We start from the raw sequence: 27,485 nt of genomic DNA, 5'->3' as shown, positions 1-27,485 counted from the left end.
GGATCTGGATCGTTTTGATCCGACGCTCACTGGTGTAATATAGCTACTGCGTATCTTCGATTTCATCTCGTTCTACTCAGTTTTACAGTGCTATACTCGGCTCTAGTCGAGTGCTATTACGTACGTGTTTAATAAATTTGCTACTGGAATCTAATCTCTTTCGTTGTAGTCGATCGATAACGGCATAAAATGGCTATTGAACCTATTTCCTGCTTCTTTCGTTTTATAAGGAAATAATGGATCTACAACATTTTTTACGTTTTATATTATTTTATCGAATTACGTATGATCCATTTTCTTCTATCAAGATGAACATCACGACGTTCGACAGATTAGATTTCATGTTTGTATAAAGATGCGTCGTTGAAGAAGACGCTTAAAGGAAAAACACTTTTCCGACGATCTAATATTACGAAAATTGCCACATACTTTACACATGTCACGTTTATTTCTGCATCTTTAAGCCCTTCAATTTTCCACAATTGTAATATCAAAATCCGGAATTTCATTGCAACGAATCAAATCATCGCGGTACAAGTTAGCCGCGACTTTACACTTAGAATACAGCTTGTCGGACATAAACAAATATCCTGGTATTTCTAAGCGATAGCGTACGTCTTAATCTATAGATGTACGTATATTCTGGGTCATTTCGACTCGATTCCGCTGCTGAAAGGTATAGCCTCGGAGGGTTAACGTTTATTTCAAGAACGTCTGATCGTTTTGAAATTGTAACCGGTTCGGGAACCGGTTCCCGCGGAGGGCTGGATCGGCCGTCGCGCACCAAAACGACTCGGTTCACCTCTTCGTGGACGGCGTGACGATATTATTATCCCGCCGGCAGCGAGGACAGTCGGTCGATCTACGACAGAAATAGTTCATCGCGAACTGTGCCAGCAGTGCGATTCTCTGATTTACGCTGGAACCGTGGGATATTATTGCCCTGCATCGGGCAAAATCGTCGTGGGAACCGTTCACCCGAAAGCAATCGGTGGTGCGCCGCGCGAAAGATTGTCGTTGACGCGTTCGAATCGCGAAACTTGCTCCGTGGAATGTATACCGTTCGTGGCCGGAAAGTTGGCTAGCGGAAACGATGCAAAGATTGGTTTACAGAGCAATGGATCTGTGTTCCGTGACACAATCTTAAAAATAGGACAACCGTACACGCTCGATTCCGTTTTTATACGACTTTGATCTAACGTGGTTAGAGAAACTGCAATTCTGTTTTTACGTGGTCTAATTCAACTCTTTCAGATTTCATGGTGCGTATACGCGGCATTGTACTCTGACAAATGATCGCAGTTTTAAGCGAGTCGTTCGTTCAGAAAGGTAACAGAAAATTTTCGTAACTGTGGAATAAAGAGCTAATAAATTAATTCCAGTTAGATCGACTCTCGTCCTTGCAAATACCATTACAATACAAATATGAATTTCTTTCTAACAGGAACGATAAGATCTGTTAAAAAATAGGAGATCTGTAGATAAGGAAACGGTTATGTTCGAGAGATTAGCAACTCGAGTGACAATTTAATTTGTTTTCCTCGGTTACCAGCTTGATTATTAAAGATGTGTTTATATCCTGTAAAATTGCTACTTGTTTTAACCCATTATGATCTTTCTTGCAAACACCTAGGAAAATTATCAATTATTACCGAAATGCATCTTTCCCCCAAGCCAAAAAACATTTTCTCCCGATAGAGTTAATCCAACACGGACCGAACCAAACTTTTTTGAAAACGTCCATTTAAATTTAATCTCTTGTAATCTTGAACAATTTTGTTGGTATTTTTGAGGGACATTGCACTCTGATTTTGTTATATATTTTTCGTAGAATAGAATTGAAAATAATATCGTAGGCCAGGATTTTTTTTTTTTTTTTAAAGGAGCCGCGATCGCACAGGTTTGCGTAACAGAATTATGGGGCCGTGAAAATGTTTGCAGCTGTTTACACACCAGTGAGATGAAAAATGTCAGTTATCCGTCAACAAACGATAAAAAAGAATTCGTCCAGTTATCAGTCGACATAGATACAAAACATCGAGCTTCTAAAAAATAAACTTTTGCTTGGAACTAGGATACTATTACCGACAATTCCTAAAAATCCCTTAAACGTACTTGTCAGATTTTGGACTACGCTTCTACGAAAAACGATCGAGATGTTCTGTCACTTATATCAAATATTCAACCGAGATTAAATTGCTTATGTAACGACAAGACAGTACATTTATCTCGGCAAAATGTAAATTTAGCTTTGGTGATAAAATTGTAAATATAACAGAGAATCGTTTAAAATTAAACTTCTCTGATTATAGCTCCAGCTGTATACAGAACGACTAAGATTCTTGAAGACTTAATAACCAAAGAGCTATCGTTTATTTACAAAGATGTAATAATTAACGAGCAACACGGGTTTGTTACTGGCCGATCCACTTCAAACTAATCTGATTAAGTACCATCGTTACCTAGTGGATCGCATTGAGAAGGGCTTCCAAGTTGATGACGTATTACACTGACTTTAACAAAGCTTTCGACTTCATAAATTATTCCGTACTCCACTTGTTCTTTATCTGACAAAATCCAAATTATCAACTTGGCGAATATCTACTTTAGAGAAATTCAAAGTACATCAAGAGTTCCTCAGGGTGCTCGCTTGGATCTATCGTCTTTTATTTTATTTATTAACCCTTTGCGCTGCTATGTCGATCGTGACTCGACGTCAGTTTTTATCTGAGGAGCTCCTTTGTCGAGTCCCACTCGACATTCTTTCAATCCCACCTTTTTTTGTGAAAGAAAACCAGGTTTTTTGTGAAAGAAAACCAGGCTTTTTGTGAAAACGAGCGAAATAAACCCAGGATTGTATCCTGGAAATTGTTTCAAGCTATATCATACACTTAAAAATTACAAAATACAACGATTATTTATTTAAATTGTCTTATATTTTAGTTAAAGTAAATTTCATATAAAGCACTCGAAAGCGTTGGGAGCTGCTGGTAACGAAATTGAAATAAAATTCGGAGTGCAAAGGGTTAATGATATATCTAACGATGAAAATATCTAACGATCTCTAACAGAATAGACGTTTGTCAGACTATCCAGTTGATTCAGGTCGATCTTGATCGCCTATGTAACTGGCGTTTAGCTAATAAATTATCTCTCAACTTATCCAAGTGTCGTATTGTGCGTTTTAATCATTGGAGAAATAACCTAGCGTTTAATTGTTTCATAAATCGTATGCCATTATCCACGCTTGATAATTATAGTGAGAGATCCAAGTATTATTTTCTCAGCCAAACTTAATTTATAGCCTAGTCTTGATTCTTTAGGATTTATTTACAGGTCCTGCAAGTTCCTTAAAAACACTCATAGAACATCGTACTGCCACCTTGTCAGACCACTTTTAGATTACGATGGTATAACATAATCTCTTTTGTATTGTATTGTGCGTCTTGCAGCCATAATATCGAGAGTGTTCAACAGAAATTTATGAAGCTGGCTACCAAATATAGCGGACGTTCGATGACGTTTAAGTCTCACAATTACGACAGTATCGTTTATAATTTATATCTTCCGTTACCGAACAAGAGAAAGATAATATCTGATACGATCTTTATCGTAGTATCTGTCGACTGCTCGAATATCATGCAGCTGCTACTTCTTAATGTACCGTGAAGAAGCTTCAGAAGTCACCTGTTGTTTCATACGCAGTAGCATCGCACATTCTACGATTGTTACAATATAATTGCACAAATCGCGTATGGTCAATCGCATGAACTCTTGCCACATCGCATCTTCTCGGTCAATGTACAGTATCCTTAAGAGCGTTTTCTATGCCAGTGTTATATTATAACTTTTCTCGTTGCTCCTTCGTATCTATTTTTATTCTTTCTCTTTGTTTGTGCATCTATTTCTTTTCGTCTCTTCTTTATCTTTTGCTTTTCTGCCCCATATGTCGATCTGTTGTATCAAACATAAACATATAAATATTTCTCTTATGTACCTTTTCACGTATATAGTTGGGCTTAGGTAAAATTATTCGCGAAAAAAGTTTGTCCTGGATCGCGAGTGGAAAAAGTTTAAGAAGCGTCGCGTTAGACGATGCGAAACGAACGAGCGTGATTTTCAAAGTCAACGACATGCGAAGATGTTAAATAGCGTTTCATTTTGATAGCCATTTATTAGCGGGCAATAGAATTGTTATACCGATGTCGAGGGATGCCAAGGAAACGGTTCGTTGCATCGCGTCCGGATAATGCTCCTGCTACTCTCCACAGGATCGTGAAATTTCCGCCAAGACTTGGCCCACGTGCCAGAAGGCGCCGCCGTTACTCGCTATTGCGATTTCTTGCCATAGAAGATGGAATTTCGGTGCCAGTGCCTGAATTGTACGCTTTCCATCCATGCAGCGAATTCCTCTCACACAGTGCGCATTAATCGTCACTTTTGCGATCGCGTCTTTCAAGTACGATGCAGTTCCAATGTTCCATTTACCTCGACGAAATTTTAGTCAATGCCCGATTAAATGAATTCCTCTGCCGTCGATGAAATCCGCTTGGCCGAAGCGAATGAAAAATTCAAAGTATGACGAAAAACTCGATCGACTCCTGTTAATAGCTTCTACTTTAAAGAAAATTATCTTCTAAACGGTTGTAGGATATTGCGAAATCGTGAAACGTCGCGTATAACAAATTTCAATAATCGCGCAACAATCTCTGGTCTTTACAAGAACTTTCCATGAGATTTGACAATTATTTGATTTGATAACTTACCGCGATCACGTGTTCTCCTTTGCCAGCCTTAGCAATCAGGTCCCAGTCGATAGTGTCCACGTAACAAAGCGCGGGATTCTTCTCGAAACGAATGGAACCCCTTACGATGGTAGTTAGACTATGCAGCCCGATCTCTTGCAGGTTCATCATCTCGAACGCGACAAGGGCGTAATTTATAAACAGAGAATGGCCTCGAATCACGGTCAGGTTAGGGAACAGGCGACCGATGCTTCGCAGCCCTTTTACCCTATAGCGCGTACACAAAACAGAAACAGAATAGAAGAGAGAAGAAAAGGACAGATACGAGTGTATTTTACATTTATTATATTCGTATTACGCGCCTCCTGTATATCTTCGCACATTTAAATTTCTCGTAAACGCATGAACATCCGCGATCTAGTTATCGTACACTGAAATTCATCGACTGTTCCTTTCTCTCTTCTCTACTCGCAAAAATATATTTCGCAGATATTCGAAGAAATATTATCCCTTGCGATATTAATACTATTATTCACAGCCGTTTCCTTCTTTAAAATTATAAATTTCTTCGAAACGTGAAATATTTTCCACGGTTATTTTGCTGCCTCGTGTCTACCTCGTTGCACGACCTTTGTCCCACTCTCGAATGTTTCGTAGAAAGTATAAAAGCCTGGATAATAGCGTACAAACTTATACCTGCCGATGTTCCCCCAGTTTACGGTACTTTTCGATGCTTGTGCAAAAAGTGGCCAGAAAGAGGAAAGCAACGAGGAAGGAGGAAGCTGAAGAAGGAACCGGCGAGATAATAACAACGTACAACGAAGTTTAGTGGCCCTCGACGATAGAGGAAGTCGTAGAGACAGATAAACCGCGCCGGTTTTCTACTTTGCAGCGACGCGACGCTCCCGTTGGCTCTGCCACTTAATTCCTTTGTATATTTGCCAATGACTCGTCGTTCGACCATCTCGTACGATTCATGGAAAGTTTTTTTGTCCCTTACGAATGTAACGAACAGAGTCAAAGAGCGTTACTTTTGTGGAAGGAAAAATTTCTGTGCGTTCGATTCGACTCGAAAGACGTTGAAAAGAAGCACGGTAAGTCGTATTTTCCTCTCTCTCGTAGAAGCAAAGTTTTAAAATTCAATGCGAGGATCACGTGCAAGAAGGAACGTGATAAGCAATTTTTAGTCATTTCCATAGTAATCCGTTCTATGTTAATTGAAATTTGCATAAATCGTCTTTTTATTCCATCGCGAGATTAAATATGTACATAATTTTGCACCTTATCGAACATTTCAGAAACGATTGCAATTAATTCTACGAGACATATCTTCGAATCGGATCTAACAAATTATTTCCTTTCCAGCTATGTTAGCCTCCGAGCGACATTAAAATTAACAAACCGATAAAAATGAACATTTCATATCTTTACCTCTGTTCTTGATAATACGTTATCGACCGATTCCATGTCAAACTATCTTTTTTGCTTGGTTTTGCGATTAAATACGTCTTTTCCTCGCCGTTTCCAACATTTAGAAAACATTAATCTCGCTAATTCTATCTACATATTAGATTGTTCCATCTTCTTCGAGTATTTCATATTACGATACTTCTTTTTAGTCGATAAACGGGCAGAAAAATCAGGAAATCGATAAAACTGAACCTGTCGTATCGTTTCCTTCTAATCTACGATTTATGTTATTACTTGAATTTCAGAAACCACTCTTATCGTTTCGTAATATTTTTGCAGATGGAAGATCTTGTAGAAACGTCGTATTCTCACTCTGTATGACGCGCTCCCCTAAAAAAACGTGAATGAGCAAACAAATCTAAACTACTCGACTAAACAACGACAGAGAATTTAAATTGTCCGACAAATCGAGGATGCGTGATACTCCAGCAGACAGTCATTATATTTTTTCCGCCTAACGTTTATTCGAAAGTGAACTACCAACGATTACCTATAGAGAAGCAGATATCCGGTGATCTCTTTCAGTTCCGGGAAAGAGATATTGGCATACTCCGACGGCTCGGCGTTGTCGATCAGCAAAATTTGTACGAAGCCTTCGACTAGTCGGCATCCCTTCAGTCTTGAGAAATAACGCACGCTGTTTCTTATGTCTATGCTTTGGCACACTGCAACAGAAAAAGATGTACGTGATTCGATCAGATACGACGAAGAGAGAATTATCGTGGAAAGATCGATCGAAATGGACGTTACAGCTTCTTTGCATCGTAATAGGGAATTTTAGCTTGTACTCTGATCGCTGTTATCTTCGTCGTTTCTTGGAATTGCGTTCGTGGAGCGCAGCTCCAATCGCACGTATCTAATCTACCGACTTTAAGAACGAAAGAGCAAAGTGGTTTTAGACATTTCTGTCGAATTTCGGTTACTAACTTGCACAGTATATTTCAATATACGACATTAATAACAAAATAAGATATCAATTATAGAGCGGATATCTTTAGACAACATTTTGCATCTTTTAACCACTCGGCTCGTTTACAGACTCAACGAGCGTATCTTCGGCATATCCAAATCGACGATACAACGGCTACGACGAAGTATTTGCACGTGGTTGCGTTCGTACAAATTAATCAGATCCAAGGATATTAATAACTATAAATATTAAACGTAGCGTCTGATAAAAATTCGCGAACGCTTTTCCTAACCACCGTAGAGTTTCCTCTACATTCTGATGAAATTCGACGCGAATTCCCCGACGGCGTAAAGAAATATTCCATTTCGTTTTCGAAGCGTCCACCGATTCTTCTTTGTTCCCTTGGATCAAGACAGAAAACGCTAAGCCGACCGACGATCGAGGAAAGGGTGACGAAGAACACCGGCGACCCTGAGCCGTGGCAACTGCACCGATTACGATTCATTAAATCTCGACCAGAGAGGGAAACGAAACTCGCCTCCGGAGGCAAGGTCGAGCAACCTGACTAGATCGTTGATATCCGTTGCCTCCCCTTCTCTCAGTCTCTTTCTCTACGATCCGACAAACCGGACCAACTTGAACACCAAAGTTATTCAAATTATTCAGTGAATCATTCCAAGTATAGCTGGCGATAACAAACTGAAATCTTTCTTTTCAGTTTGCTCCAGCTTGCTCGCTAATCTGCTCTTTCTTCGTGATACCGATCACAGTGATCGAAAATGCAATATCGATCGAAGCTTAGCTTACGAATGTTATCGGTGATCGATCGAAACGAGACTTGGTGATAAGGAGAGAAGATGGACTATGAAATCTTAGTTTCAACGATTCGTGCGTTTAGAGGATACGGATTCTCGTACGATGGCGAGCATGGAAAAAGGGAAAGAACGCAAACAGAGAGGGAAAGGGAAAACAAGAATGAAGAAGAGCGCAATTATTGGGAAATAATAAGTACGAACGAGAGAGAATGAATAGGTAATAAATGGCGGAATAAATGAACGCATGCTTGAAGTGTAGCGGGAAGAATGTTTTTATAAAGGTTTTTATCAAGAGATAAAGAGGAGGGATAACCAAAGAATACGTCTCTATGCTATCGTAGTTACGTGCAAGTTTAGTTTTACAATAGTTTCGTTTGATGTTCGCAAACTATGTAAAACCAGGTTCAATCTCAATCCAGTTTCACGCTACAATAAATAATTACGATACAAATATCGAGCATATGCTATAAATAGGGAATTTATACCAAATTTAACTTTATTTTGTAATTAGTACTCGACGGTTTAAAGGCCACTCTGCACGTATTTGTAGCGCTTTAAAGAGCAGACAATGTACCTTTAAATATTCTATTATAAGACAAATAGAATTTATTAACCGTCTGTCTATTCTCTATGCCCTTGTGAACTTTCGTAGAAGCTGCACCGAGTCCGTAAAAAGGAGTCGAACAAGCGTTTTTGGAGCATTTTTGCTCGAGCATTCGGATGTTTGATTTCCGATTCGGCAAGCGGTCGCTAAGCGGAGAACGAACGCTCGTTCGTACTTTCATTTTACCAAATTATATCAAAGCTGAGCTGAAAGAGTGAGCTCGATCTAGATGCGCGCCATAAGAATGTTCTGAATCGAGGTAATGGAATAACAAGGAGTCAATACCGGGTTGTGTGGCGGTTCACGTGTATGCAGACGTGTGGCCACGACGCGACATGACGCTACGCGACGCGACGTATCGTCGCTGGAAGAACCGTGACGAAGCGTCGACTCGTCGCGGTCAACTGTAACGGGTTGCGCTAAAAATACCCGCGACGGCTGACATTGGGATAAACATGAGAGCGCGCGCGAGTTGATCTAGGCACGCGGCCGCTGTGTCGCTTCGCCTCGCATGATTTCATCGCCACAACATCGCCATGAACGGTGCAACCTATATCCAAGTGTTCGATTTTTAACGCATCGTCTATCAGCTACTATTATTCAAAAAATGTATATTTTATTTTGCGACGTACCACCAGCTAGCTCACGCAAAATTTGTATTTTATTTTGAGACGCGCTACCGATTACTTTATGCAAAATTTTATTTCGTTTTCAGGTGTATCAGCGGCTATTTTATGCAAAAATTCTATTTTATTTTGCAGCGTACCAGCGGCTGTAAATTATGCCAAAATTTTATTTTATTTCGTGGCGTACCACCGGTTAGTTTATGCAAAATTTTCATTTTATTTTGCGGCGTACCACCGACTAGTTTATACAAAGGTTTCTTTATTTCGAGTCGCACCACCGGCTATTTTATGCAAAAATTAACGTGTGCCACCGGCGATAACGTTTGCGCGCAAATTCGCCAGCTTATTCGTGATATATCAACAATGCGTTGATCTATGACTCGTCCCTTCTTAGGTTCTTAGATATTCTTAGTCGTCTACGGGGTCACTGAATCTTTCTGGCAAAGCGTTCCATTGCTAGAGCGGAGTTACGATAACTGTAGGTTCAAAAAGTAGAATCAAGGTCGTAAAAAGCTTGGTTCTTCCTTATTGCGGTATATATTATATCGAGAGACAACTATTGCAGCTAAAAAGCTAAAATGTTCGATTATCCAAAGATGAAAAAAAACTCGGTTTATATGTTTTTGCAGACACTGTCTTGCTTTATAGCTGGTTACTATACAGTATACAGGGATCTTGCAACGTGAAGGTTAAGCAAGTATGCCTCATTTAAACAAACACCACTGTACTTTCTTAACATGTTGAACGCCAACGTTGGGTTAATTGCAACATTCCATCTGTAATTTCTTTTCAGTCAACTCGCATTATTGCATTCTATCGTTCACATTCTGATTATGAGAAGAAAATCCACGTACTCGTGCAACATTTTCTTCGTCATTTATTATATCTTTCTCTCTATATATATATTTATTTCCACCTACAATTTCGTACAATTTGGAATTGAAGAATTTTATAGCACTATGATAAACTCTTTCTTTTTACAAATTACAAAATTTTATTTCGCGTCTTCGATTCGTAGTGTACTTCCCGTAATTTTTATTCTAATTTTCCGCGTCTTCCGTGCTTTGTAAAACGACGACTTACTTTATTTATGTTTGAGCGATAGCATTCTATTTACACAACTTAGTTCGAGCTGAACGATAGCCCGAACAATCCAGCGCTCGCTCGTTCGATAGCATTCGAAACGCTTTGATCTGTTTGCCCAAAGAGAATAGCGGATCGTTCGAGTCTCGTGAGATTGGCTGATCTCTGTCGGGTCAAACAACGATGCCTTCCTACCTTTGGAATCTCAGTCGTTTCTTCCGTATCGCGTCGCGTTGTCCGATTTTCGAGTTACACCGCGCCCGGGAATCATCGTTACGTTCGAAACATTCGAGACTCTTGAGACACGAGAGACAAGCGCACTGGGAGCATCGGTTCGAAGCGGCAGTTCTTCTCGAACGAATCGTCGACGAAAATCGAATCGGACGTGCCTCGATGTCACCGATCCCACGCACACGCCCACCGGGTCTATTCGTCACCAGGCGATTATTCGTAACATGTCACCGATTGGAGATTTACGTGATTATACGTGTTACATGTACACCACAAGTATTTTTAATTTTTGAATAATACAACCGGCGGTAAATACACATCTTCCCACCACTTCGACAATTTGTCTATTTTAATTCGCGTTAATTGCCGGTTATAAATTGCTGTGCTATAATTTCACAATTCTAGAAATTAAAACGGAGAAATAGGATAGTCGAACGATTTACAATTTGTAATGTTTATTCGATAGCTCTTGAAAGGATATCGATGGCTATCGACGCGGGCTTCAACGTTTAAGAGATACCAAATAAACCAAACGTCGACCTTCGCTTTTTCCAGATAGCCGCCAGCGAGTAAACATATTCGGCTACCGTGGTTGATCGAATGTCCGTAATGAATCAGCTCTGAATCCGCGTGGCACGCGCCAACCAGCGTATCGTCCAACGACGAGTCAACCGATTGATAACGGAACAAGCGCCAGTTTTCTGGCTCCCAACTATCAACACGCTTCCCTTCTATCAAATGTCCTCTATACGGTTCTATAATAGTTCGGTCATGCGCCCGGACTTTGATCTTTACATTTCACTCTTGCTCTCGTTTCAACAATATTTTTAATCTCCAAGAATAATATTTGACATAGAATTGAAATCACGCACACCGATACTTTTATCATACGTATTCTCAAACTTGAGATATTTTTTAAGGCGCAAGGAATAGCTCTACATTCGGGTCGAAAACGACCGAAGGAACGCAGCCAGAGGTTAACAACTAGACCGCGTTTAACGCTTTGCCGACAGTGTAAATTTCTCAGTAACTTTAACCAGTAACCGGAGAGCTTTTTGCCAACATGTTTCAAGTTCAAGACACTAACGTGGCGTCACCGGACATTAACATTTCATTCGCACTTGACACCACGTTGATCTCATCGGCCGTAAAAGCGTTTAAGCCAATGAAAAAATAAAAAGAACCCGCGCAATGTACAAAAATATACAAAATATCGCTAGTACGTTCTAAGCGATTATACCTTTGCGATTTTCACAAACCTACGTGTTGCAAGAGCGTGCTCGTACGATTTTTGACATGCACGTACATACAATTTCTGATGAACAGAGGAACAACGTGGAGGCGTTTGAACGACGCCGATCGAGCCGATCGGTGCTCGTATGGCTGAGGAATTAGCGACTCGCGCGAACTATGCGTAACGCGATTCCTTGGTTGGCGAACAGCTGAAATCTCTAATCGCGAGTAACCTAAGCTATTACCGGCGAACTCGAGCCAACGCGCTTCCTTCGCGCGATTTTTCCTTTCGTCGTTTTCTCGCGTTCACGGTGTCGCGTTTCGCGAGGAATCGAATTCTGGCCTCGTCCAACGAAAAGTCATCGAGTTATCGCGAATCGACCGGGTAAACGCGTTTGCACGCTACTTCGATCGCTCTCGAAGGAGAAAAGGCGAGGGTTGGGAAACATTTCACAGACGTACGACGATAGTTAGAAACTTTAACGTTTGCAAAAAGTTGCAATTGAAAATCGTAGTTTAGACGCCTCGAGAATTGAACTGCCACAGCTTGTTATCGATCACAAGCATTATTTTATATACTATATAAATTATTGTGTTTTTTATGATGTTGACGTAATATTTTTATATGCAATAATGCTATAAACGAATATCTGTCTGATTTTACAAATCACACTCGCATTCTGAGCAGACATTTTGGAATTATTCATTTAGTTTACCTGAAATCGTTTCGACGAGATTCGCATGGACTGGGTTTCGAAAATCGAGGCCAACTCGATTAATTAAACAACTAGATTACTGGAATTTACTACTGTAACTCTAGCAAGTGGTTTCAACTTCTCCCTCCGGCCATAGAACACTCGAGTTTACGTTAAATATACGATGACGCTAATATGATCGATTACACGTATTCTAAACGATCTATGTTGGTCGTGTCGACATTTCGTATCATAGTTTACGTTGACTACATGCTGTACGATCGATGGTATGAATCAATTATCAAAATTATGAATATTTATGAATGTCGATATGTCAACGCTATATAAAAAGGTAAAATCGATAACTTTCTACGATAAATATTCCTGTCGAGTGAATCGAACCAACTCGGAAGACTTTGACCTCGCCAAACATGTCAAAACACAAGAATTTTACGCTTACATGGCTTGAGTTGTAACTACTGTTCGAGACTTCCGGATATAGTATACCAGTGTGTCACCTGATCTTTAAAGAAGCTAGCTGCTATGCTGAAACCACGCGAAACGCCGGTATAATGCGATCCTTGCGGACACGGCTTAAAAGCCGCGGCAAGTCTCGAAATAGTAAATCGTTAAAACGCGTTTGAAACATCGACGTTCCGTCTGATCGGAGATAAGCTGCATGGAAAGATTTCGCGCGTGACTCCGCAAATTTAGCGGAAAATGATTTCTACGATTTTAACTCTAAGCTTATCGATCGCGTAGAACAATGTAAATTTTGTACATTATAAACAGAATAAATAGCTACAGCGTACCTATATGGTATACACGAAGACGAAACAAGCAAGATAAATATAACTGTAACGTAAGACCGATGCGAATCCCAGAGGATGGAAAGCTGCTTTTCTCATCGGCGTTGCTTTCCGATCTGGAACATCGGCTTTTCCTTCCAAACGATTGCCGTTCAGAACCACTCGAAATGCATATCTTATCGCCGCGTCTACGTCCAGTCGATATCGATTGTACATCGTGAAATCGCGTCGGTGAAGACGTTTGCATGGATTCGAATTCGACTTCGACCAAACTATCCACAAATTTCGACGGCCTTAGGTTTGATTGAACAGTGTGATACCGATTTCCGTCGTTTCGTGGTCACGTGATCGATAGCACTATGTATACATTTGGTGGAAACGATACGACACGGTCATAAGTTAAAGCTACAAGAATGGATTCCATTGATGCAGCTGGAATCGTTCGCGTTTTAAAGACGTTATTGAAGTTACCAGTTGGAAAACAGGACAAGTCCGCTCTCTGACGGTACGTAAGTTACGTAAGAATAAGAGATTATTCGCGTAATAATCTCTATCTGAATAAAAATTTATCGAATAACGTATTCGTATAAGAATTTATACTGTTACTTATCTTTCGGATTAATTAGATTTTTATTCGAAGGAATTTGAATGCTGTCCGACTGCCACACCAACCGGTGTGTATCGTACAGCGTAGATTTTATTCGCCACTGATTTTATGATTGCGTTATATCGTTTCTATCGACGGTAAATGATTCGATTATCAAAGTACGATCGAGTATTTGCGTAAAAATTCTACGCTGTAGAAGTTTTCACTCGTATAACGCAACTGTAACAACGCTCACTTTAACAAAGTTGTTTCTCTGTATAAGGAGAATTTGTCGCATAAGAATGTCGTTGATCTTTTTCGATAGACGATTTTTCTCGTAACCCGTCTTACACGTGAATAATTTGGGCCCTAGTCGAGTAAAAGGTTACTTTCGAAGCAAATCGCGTATGTAAATCGTATCGGCGTTTTTTTGCGCGCGTATTGGGTGCGTTATCAGCATAACGAGACACGAACAACCGGTTATCACGACTATCACGGCGGGTTCGCCCAAGGCAATAATAGTGATAAGCCAAGTGAAATTGTCAGGAATGTTTCGATGTTTGCAACGCTATCAGATTCGGAGCAAAGAAACATCGTCTATTTTCTCGATCTTCGTTTCTAAACACGGTGAAACTTGCTTGTTTTCCCAGTCATCGCCTCCAAAATGTAGTGGAACTTCGTTTGAACGAACAACGAAGACTACGTATCTTCGTTTCTAATTTCTTTGTCATGGAAGAGCAACTTTGTACAGCTGACACGATCGTTGTAAGATATAAAGGATATTCTTATTTGATTTTAATGTCCACGTGTTCTTGCCAAATATCAGCTACACGATATTTTCTCGGTTATGTTAAAAAATAACGACGCCTCGTAACGCACGACATGTTTCGTTGCACTGTGCAAAATTCACAGATCGAAGTTTAAGATGTCAAAGCTTAGATGCTTTAAATAGCCCTACATTACCGCAGTCCGAGAAAGCTCGTTGTACCCGTGCCCTATGAAACGAGATCTATCATAGGCAGGAGATGCAAGAGCGCGATAAGTTCTCGGCTTGGCGACTGCTAAAGAAACATTATCGACCAGGCGATGGAACGATTCCTCGTGTTTAATAGGTTAACTCGTAGAATCGTGTAACGCGAACTCGTGGCCCGAAATCATGCTAATTTAATCGCGGTCCTGTAATGTGCTATAACGCGGGAAAAGGTATGCGGCGGCTCGCTAGAGCCGTAATCAACGGGAACGAAAATTCATGCAAAATCGCCGCGTCATCTCCGAAACCCGAGGAAACGCGCCGACTTGCGGTATAACTGTAAAATGACCCAGTAAGAAGGTATAAGCTCTGCTCGAGGTGCTTGCAGTCGTTCATTTTCCCAGAAATTCGGGGAGGAATTTGGAACCGTTGGAAAATTCCGTTTTATACGTTAGAGCGAACTTTCGCACGCACGTGTCAGCAAATAATAGCTAGAAGCCGGATATTTCTGCAAATACATGCTTTTACGAACAAAGCTATAAAGATAGAATATACGTTGGGTCACGAAAGTTTTCAAACACCCAATAATAAAATTGTTTATGTTAAAGTAAAATTTCACCAAACTCGGTGAAGTGTATTCTATGTCAGCAACAGCAAAGATTACATCATGCAGGAAATGATTGCTGTCATAAACAATACGATACCGAACGAAGAATTTGAAGGAAATTTTCGAACAATGTGTAGCAGACGTAGTACTACGACTCTTCCCGACTTGGATATTTTTCAGCCCGTGAGAAACATTGTTCTTTCGTTACTCGTTAATCGTTAATGATAGAAATACATTTACGAATAATAAAAATACTTTTTTCCGAAATACGAGATTCTTTCGTTAATTACAAGTACCGGAGGTCCTAATTATTTCTGTTCGATGTATTTCAATATGATCGCCGGAGACGAAGGCGCTGAAAACGCCGTGTTCTCCGTGGTTCTTTTAAAATCTGCCACACGTACCTGCCATAATTCAAGTTCGAGGTATGAAATTAACCAACACACTCGCGACAATACTTCCATCCGGCACGCTCAAGAATTCTCAAACACTATGCGTATCGAGGCGTCGATCGAGGCTGGTATTGACAACGGCCGCTGCCGCCGCCGCCGCCGCGAGGCGCCGTCTGTTATTAAGAGGAATAAAAATGATCGAGTATCGCGCGTCGGTTGCGATCCAACGCCAACCAATTGCGAGGGGGGTGTGGAAAAGCAGAGGTAGGAGTGGACACGCGGAAAAGTCGTTTGGCAATTAAAAAACCGTGAACGGCGATCGAAGGCAGTCGTGGCTCGGCCGTACCGCCGTTCAGCGAGTCACGATCCTCCCTCGATAGCCTCGAGGAGGTCATCGATTCTGCGAAACCTAACGAGTTTCTTTCTGCCGTGGCTGGCGTCCTGACCAACGGCTCTAGAGAGGTTAATACTGTGCGAACGACGCTACGTGGATCACCGCGGGATTAAAAGCAACCGATGCAAACGCGCACCTTTCCACTCTCCGACGCGTTTTCAATCCGGGAATTTGCATTCACACCCTCCGCGTAGCGCGGCTGTTGACTCTCGCAAGCGAAACCTTTGGATTCGTCGGTGAATCGGAATAGAATTATGATTTTTTAATTTCTGCTGCTAATTGTTGCTTCGTTTCGCTTTCTGAATTCGAGTAGATATAGTATACCATTTTTGGTGGAAATTTTCGGTGAAAGTTGCTCGTTTCTTTTAAACGTTTATATCAGGGTAAATCGAACGATCGACTCTGGAAAATCGAGTTTATTTTGGGAATAATTCAATTAAATATAATAACAGTTAATAACAAATCTACTACAAATTTTGCCTAGAAAATTGAGAATTTTCCAAGTCCTAAATTACCGTTCTTCTCTCGTGATCTAATCTATTCGGCAAAATGACTGCCGGTAAAACAAAGCAAAGGTAAAAATGTTGTTTTGGCGGGTAGTTTGGATTCTATAGAATTTACATATATATAGAAGCATTCAGATCATCCCGATTAATCGGTACATTCGCTGCTCTTTCAATGACCGTCGCAAGTTATATTTGAAGAAATCACCGCGGCATCGCGTGCATCAGCAGGTGACATCGATACCACACAGTTGACAAACAAACCGAAGGAATTTACATTTCATTCCTGTTAATAAATTGCGATACTATATTTTATCCATTGTTGTCTTATAAATTATTTTCCTCGTTTCCGCTTCATAGGTAGAGAATTTTACTCTACCGTATTAATTTCATACTTTTCCGTGATAATAGTTTCTCTTTTCCTCCGGATTATTTGCGCGATATTATAATATCATAATATTACAATGATATTAATTATATTAGCGACCATCGCTTCGTTTCCTTCGAACGTTAGCACTTTCAGTGACAACTGTTTCTTTCTGTTCCTATTATAACGCGTTTAAATACTTTCGCACGTGCATTGTACACGAGCAACGTGATTTTTCAAGTAAGTTCAGAATAATATCACAGAAGGGTAGAATCCTTTCCGATCGGTCAAGGTAAACTAAATTCTACTGCGTTCCGAAAATTTGATGTCACATCTATCTTTCCACCCAATAGACCTCATAAAAGATATAACTTAGAAAAAACGAAGCTGGCACCCCGCTGGGGGTAGCCGCCCACATGCTATATTTATTTTTTTTTTTATTTATATTTTTTTTTTCTTCACCAACAAGATATAACACTTTACCAAATGTCCACAAGGACAAATTGTAAAATAACCAAAATAAAATAAAAAAAAAAAAATCATCTATCTTTCGAAAGCTTACGTTTAAAATTAGCAAGTGCACCGTAACAAACGCGCATTCGTTTCGCGAGCAGAAGGGCTGCGAAGAAAAGCTGGATCGCGTTGACCTATGATACGATATTATTCAGAGTGGCGCGAAGTTAAAAATAAACGCCACGGTCCCGGGAGAAAGAAGCCCCCAACGGGGTCGTTCGAATCGTTGACGCGATCCACTGAAATAAAAGTAGCTAGTACGTTCCCCGTATCGGGCGTTGATCGCGCCAGCTCCTGGAATCTATTAAAAGCGTCTCTTCCGTTTTCGATCAACCAACAAGCGTTAATCCCGTACACATCGATGGACGACTGCTTTTTGCTTGGCGTACACGTTTATAAATAAACCACCTGTACACGCTCGTTACGCCAAATATAGCAACGATGACGGTTCGAGCCGAATGGTTCGACTCTCGCACCACGAGATCCCTCCTTTCCGACTCTATGGCGTGGAAAATGGTTGCCACCTACGATTCGTACGACACAGTCATAGATACACCTGGGGCACACAGGTATATGTCCGTACGAGTCGTTGTCCAAAGCTGTTACGTACAGTTGCTCGCATTGAGTATCTGGCCACAGCGTTATCTCTGTATTTGCCGTTTCGTTTAAGAGACGAAGGAACAGAAATCATTGGATTGCGTAAGAAGGAGGTGATTTAAATATCGTGTTGCCTGCTCCGCGAAAACACGAACCATTTATCGCAGCTTGAAAATACGTAAACAATTTCTGTCTGTAAATAACGTTCGATCGTACCACAGATTTTTAACAAAAGAGAAGTTCCCCGGTTTTCTCCTTTGTTTCTTAAATTTAAAATTCATCTTCCTCTTTGCATCTTCTATTTTAATATTCGCTGCAATTAATACCGATTATCGTAGAAATATGCTTCTAATTGTATTATATATTTTTCCAGACTATCCGTGTTATCCGCGTTTGTCTTGGTATCCGCTTAATATCCGCGGTTTAATCGTCAAACTTGTTGTTATTGTACAAAAGTATCCGCTATTAATTACCGACTTTCAACCGATATATAAAGTTCCACTAATTGTACGAGATAACTTGGTAATATTCCTCGTTAACGAGAAGCGAATAAAAAGCCTATACGCAGGACGCGGTACATCGCCAACCTGCTGCTCAACGGAGTCAACAAAGTAACGTTCGAACTATAGTGTACGTGTTTTTTGTTGGTCGAATCCTTCGTAAGTTATTCACCTGATCGTGGTCCAAGTGGCCTTGGTGCGGCACAACAAACTGGCAAGGATGGGTCAGTGACGCGTGAAGTTGCTTCGACCGCATGGTGTGCGGTCCGATGAATGGAGAGAAGACGGGAGAAAGGAGGAATTCTTCGTGGTGGTGCTCTCTTACCTAAGAAGTGCCGGTATTTATGTTCTCGTTAACCCTTTCGCTATGAACAGCCACTATCGAAGCCACGTACTTCGGTAGAACGTTTCTTCGCTCTGTTATGTTTCTTGTAAATAGAGTTTAGCAAGAAACGTGCAGTTACCAGCAGTTTATCTTAAGAAAATGTTTTAATCGTTTAACAGCGTTTAACACGTTTTCGCAGACGCTTCTTTAAACAAGTTATATCCGCTGCACATGGTTATAGGTTGTAATACAGTGTGTTCTAGCTTCTTCTGATCGAACCTTTTCAAATATTTTCGTCGACATCGTTAAAATGTTATTACATAGTTTTATAACAGAAAATGATTGGTTAGATATACATATATATATGTATATATATATAGGTTGTTCGAAGATTTATTATGGAGTTTCGAATGATTTACGTTTATTGCAAAGTTGTAAAGGAATTATGAAATACGAAGAGGATCGTAAGGATTTATTGTTAATATACTGCGAGACAAGAACAGGTTTACAGTCAACGTAATTATTGGCTATTAATGTTTCATTTCAGAATGTACATACAACGTTCCTTTTGATTTTGTTTTATTTCTACGAAACAGTTACCATCCGAGTCAATATATGCTCAATATATGTGTCTTTTCTTTCAAGTTCTTCGTACGTACAAGTCTAGCGGAATCGAGCGTTGTTGGAGAGACTACGTATCGCCCTCTGCGTATTTTCTATTTTTATTAGATACACCTTTTTAATAAAACTTTAAACGATCTATGTCTATATATAATATATACATTTTTTTTATTATCTACACTCTGAGCAAATTTGATCGGAAAAAATTGAAACACGCCGTTAAAAAACGTATTTGTCGTGGCTTTGGTTGGTGATTCTACGCTTTCGGATCGGTGGAGATCTGTTAAAAAAGTGGACGGCAAAATTGATCTCGAGCATGACTTTCAAGGTTAAACCCTTTTGCTTCGTTGCATCGTGTGGTATTTATCACGAGGAACAAAAGTCTCGGAGGAATCGTGAGATGCAAATGACCTGTCCTACTGGAAAAAATTGTTTACAGCTTCGTCGGTCCTTAAACCGATTCCATTTGTTATATCGCGATAATACGATATATAAAAAATAGAAAATAATATAAGTAACAAGAAAGTATAAACGGTAATGTAATATAATTATGTAACAATAAGCAGTAAATTTTGTTTCGTAGTATATACATATCGACAATCGGCTAATTTTCGACTAATGGAAGATCGCAGCGTGGAGGAAAAGTAAGCTCCAGGTCGTCGTGATTTTCAGAGGGTTCGACGATCCACAATTGCTACACCAAATTCCTCGCTCGATGGTCCTCGTGTCCATTGGCGTAAAGAAGAGTAAATTTGTGCCGGTATGCCTCTAAAGGAGATCCTTACGAGGTTCATCGCGCGCAAGAATTTCGTAGGATGACGAAAATGTTGTCCCTGGATGCTGGGAACATTAGAGCGCAATGCACGATATCTCGAAGATATCTTGTTTCTGGATGAGAGCGTTTCTTTCAACAGCAACATTCTCGATCATTAGAACGCAAGAGTTTGAGCGTATAGAAATTCTCACAGTATAGCACAGAGATTGAGTCAACGGCGTTCGAACACGTCTGATTTATTCCATATCTGACTTTAACGCGTAATAAAGTCAGTTCGAAGATTAAAGTTGTAAATATTATATGTCTACTTTCACAAAGTATGTAAGTTCATTCGTAAGATAATGACACTTTCGTTATTTCGCGTTATTATATTTGACATTAAAATACGAATAAAATCAGTTTGAGGATAAATGAAACTTTCAGCAATTTTGCTCGAGAGAACGAGGAGATTCGCGGGACACGGTTCATTTCGAACTTTTGTTTTGAGTACCGTGCCATTCAATGGAAAAAGAGTCAATTTTGCGGTCCACTTTTTTAACGGATCTCCACCTTTCCGAAAGTGTACGATCACCTCCCAACACCATGACTAACACTTTTTTGACATCCTGTATATATTTTAATAAAAGAAGCGCAGCGTGATGCACTTAATGCTCTATATTCTATATCGTTATCGCGTAATATCAATTTTAAACACTACGATTATACGAATTTATCGTATTTTATTGTATTTTTCTGTTGGGAGAAAAAGTCCACAAAATCGGCTTATCGCGGTAGAAACCCTTTTACACCTTGAAAAATATAGTTTCTCGCCTTTTCGTTGCAACTGATCGATCGCTATCGATCTATCTGAAACGGCGACTTCGTGATCGATCGGTGACAATAACCTCGCAAAAACGGTAGCGAGCACAATGACCGATGACGACAACGCTAGGACTCATATGCCTCGAATCACTATCCTTAACTAGCGCTGGCAACCTCTTCCACACGCGGCGTACACTCCAGATTTGGCACCGACAGATTACCATTTATATTCAGGTCGATGCAATACTCTTTAGTCGGACAACACTTTCGAAATGCTGCAAAAATACGAAAACGCTCCAATGTCATTCTCTCGCGATGGGATACGAAACCTGACAGAAAGTCGTGCACAATGGGGGAAATTATTTCCACGTGTTATGCACAAATAATAGAAAATTGAAAAAAGAAAAGACTAAAACTTTGCGTACACCTGATAAACAAAACGCCTACACGCGTGATAACTGTACTCTCTGAAATAACCACAACAAGCGAATTACGTTCCTACAGAGTTTTGCGATTACCTACGTATAAATTATCTGCCGCAAAATTCATTTGAAAGAAACAAACCGCTTAAGGGTTGATTCCGGTATCGTCGTTACCATGGAATATTGAATGGAATATCTCGCCATTCAACCTGTTAACGACGTTACCCGAACGAAAGTATGCGTTTAGCGTTGAAGCTGAAGCTAACGCACAGCGGTGTATAAGATTTTTTGGCGAGGTCCGGCGTGGCAAAAGGGTTAACATAAGAAGCGAATCGAGTCGGCCGGTTCTATTAACGGAGTTGTTAGCAGGTGTGAGCCGAGTCGAGACACGTAGCGGCAACACCATGGTTGGCCGGCGATCGACGAACCCACCTGTCACGCGGGTACAACAAAATTGCAACGATCCATCGGGATTAACGTCGGCTGTGCAACCGGCTGACAGGTTGGAGGGGATCGCGTGGTTACTTGAAAAAATTTCAACGGACACCGCATTCCAGACGTTCTCTTCAAGGTTATTAGCCATTCACCTAAAGGCCGAAGTACTCGGATGCCCTGCACCGATGCAACTCCCTTCATCTGCGCGTGTTTCCCTACTGTTTCCAACGACATCGGTCGTCATTCGACAATTCGTTTCTTCGGAAACAACTAAGACAAGAACTGACTGGTTCGGACCGTCCAAGTTGAACTGTCGCGAGTTACGAGCACAGGAAAGGATTTTTATAAATATATATATAATATATATCCGTAGAACTTCGTTCTCTTTTCGAAACACGATTTCTCTCCATTCGGATTACGTGTTTCTCTTGGTAAAGAATATGAGATAAACAGAAGGCGATTTCGATTTCCCACGGTTCTACGATTAATATAAATAAATCGCTGTAAGCGTAAATAAAAAAAGCGACGTACAAACGAAACTTCTATGTTACATTGAAAATCTTACGACTGAAAACGACAATCGTAAATGCAGTTTGGATGGAAATTCTACCGTAACGTTAGAAGCGTACGAACGAAGGGTTAATTTTGATGTTTAATGGCAAGTAGCATGAATGCGCAATAGACAACTCACCGTTGTTGTTCTGGTGCGATCTTATCGAACAGTTGCGAACACGTCGAAACAACTTTCGTACGATTCCCGCGTTATACCACTCGATATAGGCAACAACCTTCGGAAATATCGAACGTTGCAACATTTAAGATTCCTAAACGCGGCGACGTTTGGAATCTTCTCACGATCCAGGCCTTGGAGAGGTTAAATTATTGTCAAACCGGTACCACGAGACAGCGAGCCACCATCAGACGCAGCGGGGTCCGCGATGGAAAATTCCTAGGACGAAAATGGCGGGTGACGATGGCGAATGGTTCGAAACAGGGATCGTAAATAACGGTTGTAACCGAGATGGGAAAAGGTTATAGTATAAGAATCGGTATCTTAGTTTAAATGACTTTGGTCAGAAATGATTGTAATAAATAATTAGTGTTAGAATTTAATCTTAAAGATAAGATTAATAATCTATGGAAGAAACGATGTTTATGTTAAAATAATAAAATAATAATATCAGTGATATTTATTAAACAAAGCTACAGAACCAAATGTATATAAGCGAATGATATGGTATAATTAACAAAGTATGCAGATAAAGAATTTGTGGATTGTTGACAGTTGGCCAGTTACTCTCAGACTAGACGTAGGTAGTGATTCATGATTCCTTAAATATTTTGAACCCCACTCTCTATACAGTAATGAATATGACCTATGTAAGTGTCTGTGTAAGAGTATTTGTGTCTATGCGTGTAATATCGTTGTATTCCAATAATTAGCCAATTTTTATTACAAATTTACAGAAGGTATTTTTTATTACGAATGACCATTATCCAGGACGGAATATTTTTCTGATCATCGATAAGCAAACGAATTTTATCATTTATAATGACTATTCGCAATCGGAACGCTTAGAAACTAATATCTGTCGATAATTTAATCTTTCAACAAATGTCTCTACGATTTAACGATCGTCGTCTATCGTTTAAACAAAAACGAACTTCTCTTCGAGTGGTTAAGTAACCGTTTAGCCGACTTTTTCCTAAGAATAAATTAAAAGTACATACATAGTTGCTAGTTTTGTTCCCTGATTCGAAGATATTGAAACGCGTGGATTTTCTGGGAACGCATTGTTGCGGTGGTATCTATCGTGCACGCTCGACGAGTCACTGAAAACGATGGCCAACGGCGCAAGCAATATTATAACAACAACCGAAAGATTGTGCATAATCACATCATATATTCTCACCGGCAACATCGTTGCGACTAATTGCCACTTTGTGCATACCAACGGAACCGGTTACGATCGATGATTCGAGCGACGCATTCGGTTCGGATAATGGTTCCGCTTCGTCGCTCCGATCGATCGAAACGGCCGCGAATGCTCGCCAACGAGAAAGAGGCCTGTTTTCTCCACCGATCATCACAATAAATAAAGGAATTCAAGAATACATTGTGTTTCTCTCTTGCATTTACATATTTAACCGCTCGTGCTCTCTGTTTCCCGCCGAAATTCGACCCGTTCGTGCTTTTACTTTACAGTTACTGGCTATTGGATTAAAATCACCAAACATTTTCAATGTTTTTCTTTTATTGCCAGACGACCGTACGCTCCCGTATCAACCATCGCCATGCATTTAATCTTAACCAAGATTTTCGCTTATCGCGTCAATGTTTCTTTCGATTCGTATCCTTTCATTTCGATACGATCAATAATAAATGATTAACGACGTCGTCGGCTTCTTTCGATTGCAAAAGTAACGAATACGGAGTCTCTCGAATTTTCTGAATCTTTGTTTCGACGTTGTCTCGACGGAGAATTTTGCGAGAAACGTCTATATAAACAGGCGATACGAAAGAGGTTTTACTGGTCCTATCGGGAATTACAGCGTTCGTAGCGACGAAAGGGCGCCGACAAATTCTACCAAAAGATTCGTGATTTGCCCGCAAAACCGGTATACCGATCGTACATCAGGTAGACTCGTGTTCAGGGAACCACAAATTTGGCCACCGATACCCTGTGCGCTATTTTACCGACGTTTCGCTGCAATTTATGATAATATCGTATTGTTCCTCGTAGCCTTACTGCAAATGACTACTGTCGTTGTGACAATTGACTTATTTGACATATTGTCAAATGACTCAGCATCGAACCTTTACGGACGATAGAATGTTCCTGCGGCCAACCGCTGGGCAAGATCGTGATCGCGACCATTTGTTTTACCTGTTCCCTAACCTTGGATACATTGTGGTACATTGTGTCAGTGTAAAAGAGACTCTGACACTTTATACCTTGAGTTGTGGATCTTTCCTGATACGATCGCTCGTCAATTTCTTCGTACATTTTATTAAAATGTTCGCTTTTGTTCCAATGAAATTTCACCGGGAACGAAACGCATTTTATACTGATTGCAAGAAGAGTAAAATCTGTTCTAGAAGCAAATATAGGTCCGACAGTATTCTTGATTTAAGAGTACGAATCCATCCCAAAATATACGTACCTATAACGAAACGAAATACAGTGCCAAACAAAAGTATTGGCACAGGCCGGATCTTCGTATAAGTTTCTTCGTAAATCTGTGAAGAAGCTGATTATCTATTTAATTTTTCTTTTTTTAACCTAACTTCCGACTCTGAAGTTTAAACGCACCATGAATCATAAATTTTAAAAATAGCTGTAGCGAAGAAAAAGGATAAAATACGTATAAAGGTCTGTTTTCAGCGGAGCGAAAGTGTTGGCACGTTGACGATTTCGCGGAACGTTTCATTTAATACTTAGTATGCGATCCTTTTTTCAAGAACGTAGCAGACCTAGTTTGTTACATTCTTCGAATCTTCCTTAGACGCGATATGATGCGCTTCGATCCTACTTCCCAATTCAGACTAAACAGGCTCAATGGAATTTAGGTCTGAGGATTATGGCAAAGTCGATAATACATTCGACGTATTAAAAATGGTTTTCTAACATAGGCCGTGTGTTTGGGGTCGTTACGAAAATAATAATCTTGTTGTAAATTTCACTTTTGCTCCAAAATAATTCGCTCTAGGTTCGGGTTACGTATGGAACTTTTCTTGCGCGCTATAAACGATCACAAAAATACTAACTCGAATACACGTAAACAGAAAACAGCGTGTGTATATACACGGATATATCTCATTTCATATATCCTTCTGCAAATAATGTCGTAAAAATATTCAGAGAAAAATCAGTGGTACGATCTCCTCGTTTTATCCAATTCCAAACAGCATCGGATGATATACCCGGATGATTCGCGCTGTGGGGAACGCGGTGTGTTATCTGTCGTTCGCGGAAAATATCGGGACGAATCGCGAATTCACGCGAATAATAAACGAGCCAGACCCCTGGGACACGACGAACGAGGCGATTCACCGTCCCAACAGTCCATTATATTCGTTCAGGATTCGACGCGATCGAGAGGACGAATTCGCGGCTCAAATCCGCATCGGGATTCACGGTTGCATTACGATCGTTCGACAAAGAGAGAGAGAGGCACTCCTCGTCGAATCGAGGTCTCGATGAAATCGCCGATCTAGACAGCAAATTCCAGGAACGTTGGAAGGATAAAGCTTGAATTTATCCAAGTACGATTTACCTGTTCCATTTTATTCACTTACGGAACGATCGACCAATTAATAACTCGAAGAAAACACATTTTATTAAATTACGCGTGATAAATTATCTATTAGTTTGACGCCAAAGTTCGAAATTAACCAACTAAGATTATCTATTGAATCGTGGCCAACTACGGAAGAATCGATCGATCAAACCACAGGAAAGATGTTTTATTATATTACGTACGTTAAATGTTCGGAAAATTTCCACTGCTTGGCTATTAGCATAAACCATCGCTTCAACGTTGTTAAACTATCGGTTTAAATATCACATACATTTCTTGCTTCTATTAGAAATCATCGCTTCAGGCACTCGGTATGTCGTTTACCGTTGCTACTGAGAATCCTCGCTTCTGACGCTTATATCGTTCGCTGTTTCAACTCCTCGATCGAAAACAATTTCTCATGCATCGTTCGAAATTCCTCGAGTCAAACATCTCGTAAGAACGCTCGAGACCGTTCGAGAGACAAAGGATACTGGTAGAAACTGTATGGAAAGGATTGCGTGTCAGTGGAGTTCGACGAATGATCGCGATCTCGTCGATTCGACCGGCTCTACCAGCCGGACACGGAACGGTTTGGAAAAACGGGCGGCGCGAGCGTATAAATTAGCCGCGTAACGTTTGTCATTCTCGTGCTTTCGGCTCGTTAAAGCATGACGGAGACCGGAAAGCAGCGTCGGGGCGCCGCACGAAAGCCAGAACGCCGCGACGCGACGCGGTGTCTATCGTGCGGCTTCGCACGAATCTTGCCTCGCCTGCTCACCAAGGCAGCACGAAACGTGATTACGTCCACCGTGTATTGCCGATCGTGTTTCCGCGTGTAATCCACGATTTGCTCTTTGCTCCCTTCACCGAGTTCCATGACGACAATAGTCGTTCGGACTTAGACGCGTTCCCTCCTTGCTGTTACGTTCTTATTAAATTGCTCTGTAAGTTCTATTTAGTTCACAAAGTTGCCGGCTAAAGGAAGGAATGCGAGTCTGGTTTTAGCTAGCTGATCTTGCGCGGTAGAACTCCATTTATATGAACTCCATTTGTTTCAACAAAGTTTTAGTCAGAGCCCGATCAAATCAACTACAGCGGGTTGAAACTACTTCTTATCTAACGTGAATTCCTATTACACGAACGAAAAATCGTACGTAGGAGGAGACATAAAT

General features: G+C 40.5%; 2 protein-coding genes and 1 long non-coding RNA gene across 5 annotated transcripts in view; 1 reads left to right on the top strand and 2 right to left on the bottom strand.

Moving 5' to 3' along the window:
* Positions 1-27,485, bottom strand: part of LOC132908057 (insulin-like peptide receptor) — a 116,128-nt gene that overhangs the window by 21,851 nt on the left and 66,792 nt on the right. For all 3 annotated transcript variants that reach the window (XR_009658298.1, XM_060961628.1, XM_060961629.1), the window contains exons 3-4: positions 6,706-6,880; positions 4,767-5,013 (exon numbers count right to left, since the gene is read on the bottom strand). Coding sequence is in view for 2 of the 3 variants with exons in the window: in XM_060961628.1 (XP_060817611.1) it covers positions 4,767-5,013; positions 6,706-6,880 (422 nt within the window). In the remaining variant the exon portion in view is untranslated. The remainder of the gene's footprint in view (positions 1-4,766; positions 5,014-6,705; positions 6,881-27,485) is intronic.
* The window catches only part of LOC132908102 (uncharacterized), a 128,530-nt gene that overhangs the window by 62,520 nt on the left and 38,525 nt on the right, over positions 1-27,485 (top strand). The gene's annotated exons all lie outside the window — the stretch shown is intronic.
* LOC132908087 (uncharacterized) overlaps positions 1-27,485 on the bottom strand; it is a 148,828-nt gene that overhangs the window by 96,859 nt on the left and 24,484 nt on the right. The gene's annotated exons all lie outside the window — the stretch shown is intronic.

The sequence above is a fragment of the Bombus pascuorum genome, chromosome 6 (assembly GCF_905332965.1).
Source record: "Bombus pascuorum chromosome 6, iyBomPasc1.1, whole genome shotgun sequence".
Taxonomy (NCBI): Eukaryota; Metazoa; Arthropoda; class Insecta; order Hymenoptera; family Apidae; genus Bombus; species Bombus pascuorum.
This window is presented reverse-complemented; position numbering and strand designations above follow the sequence as displayed.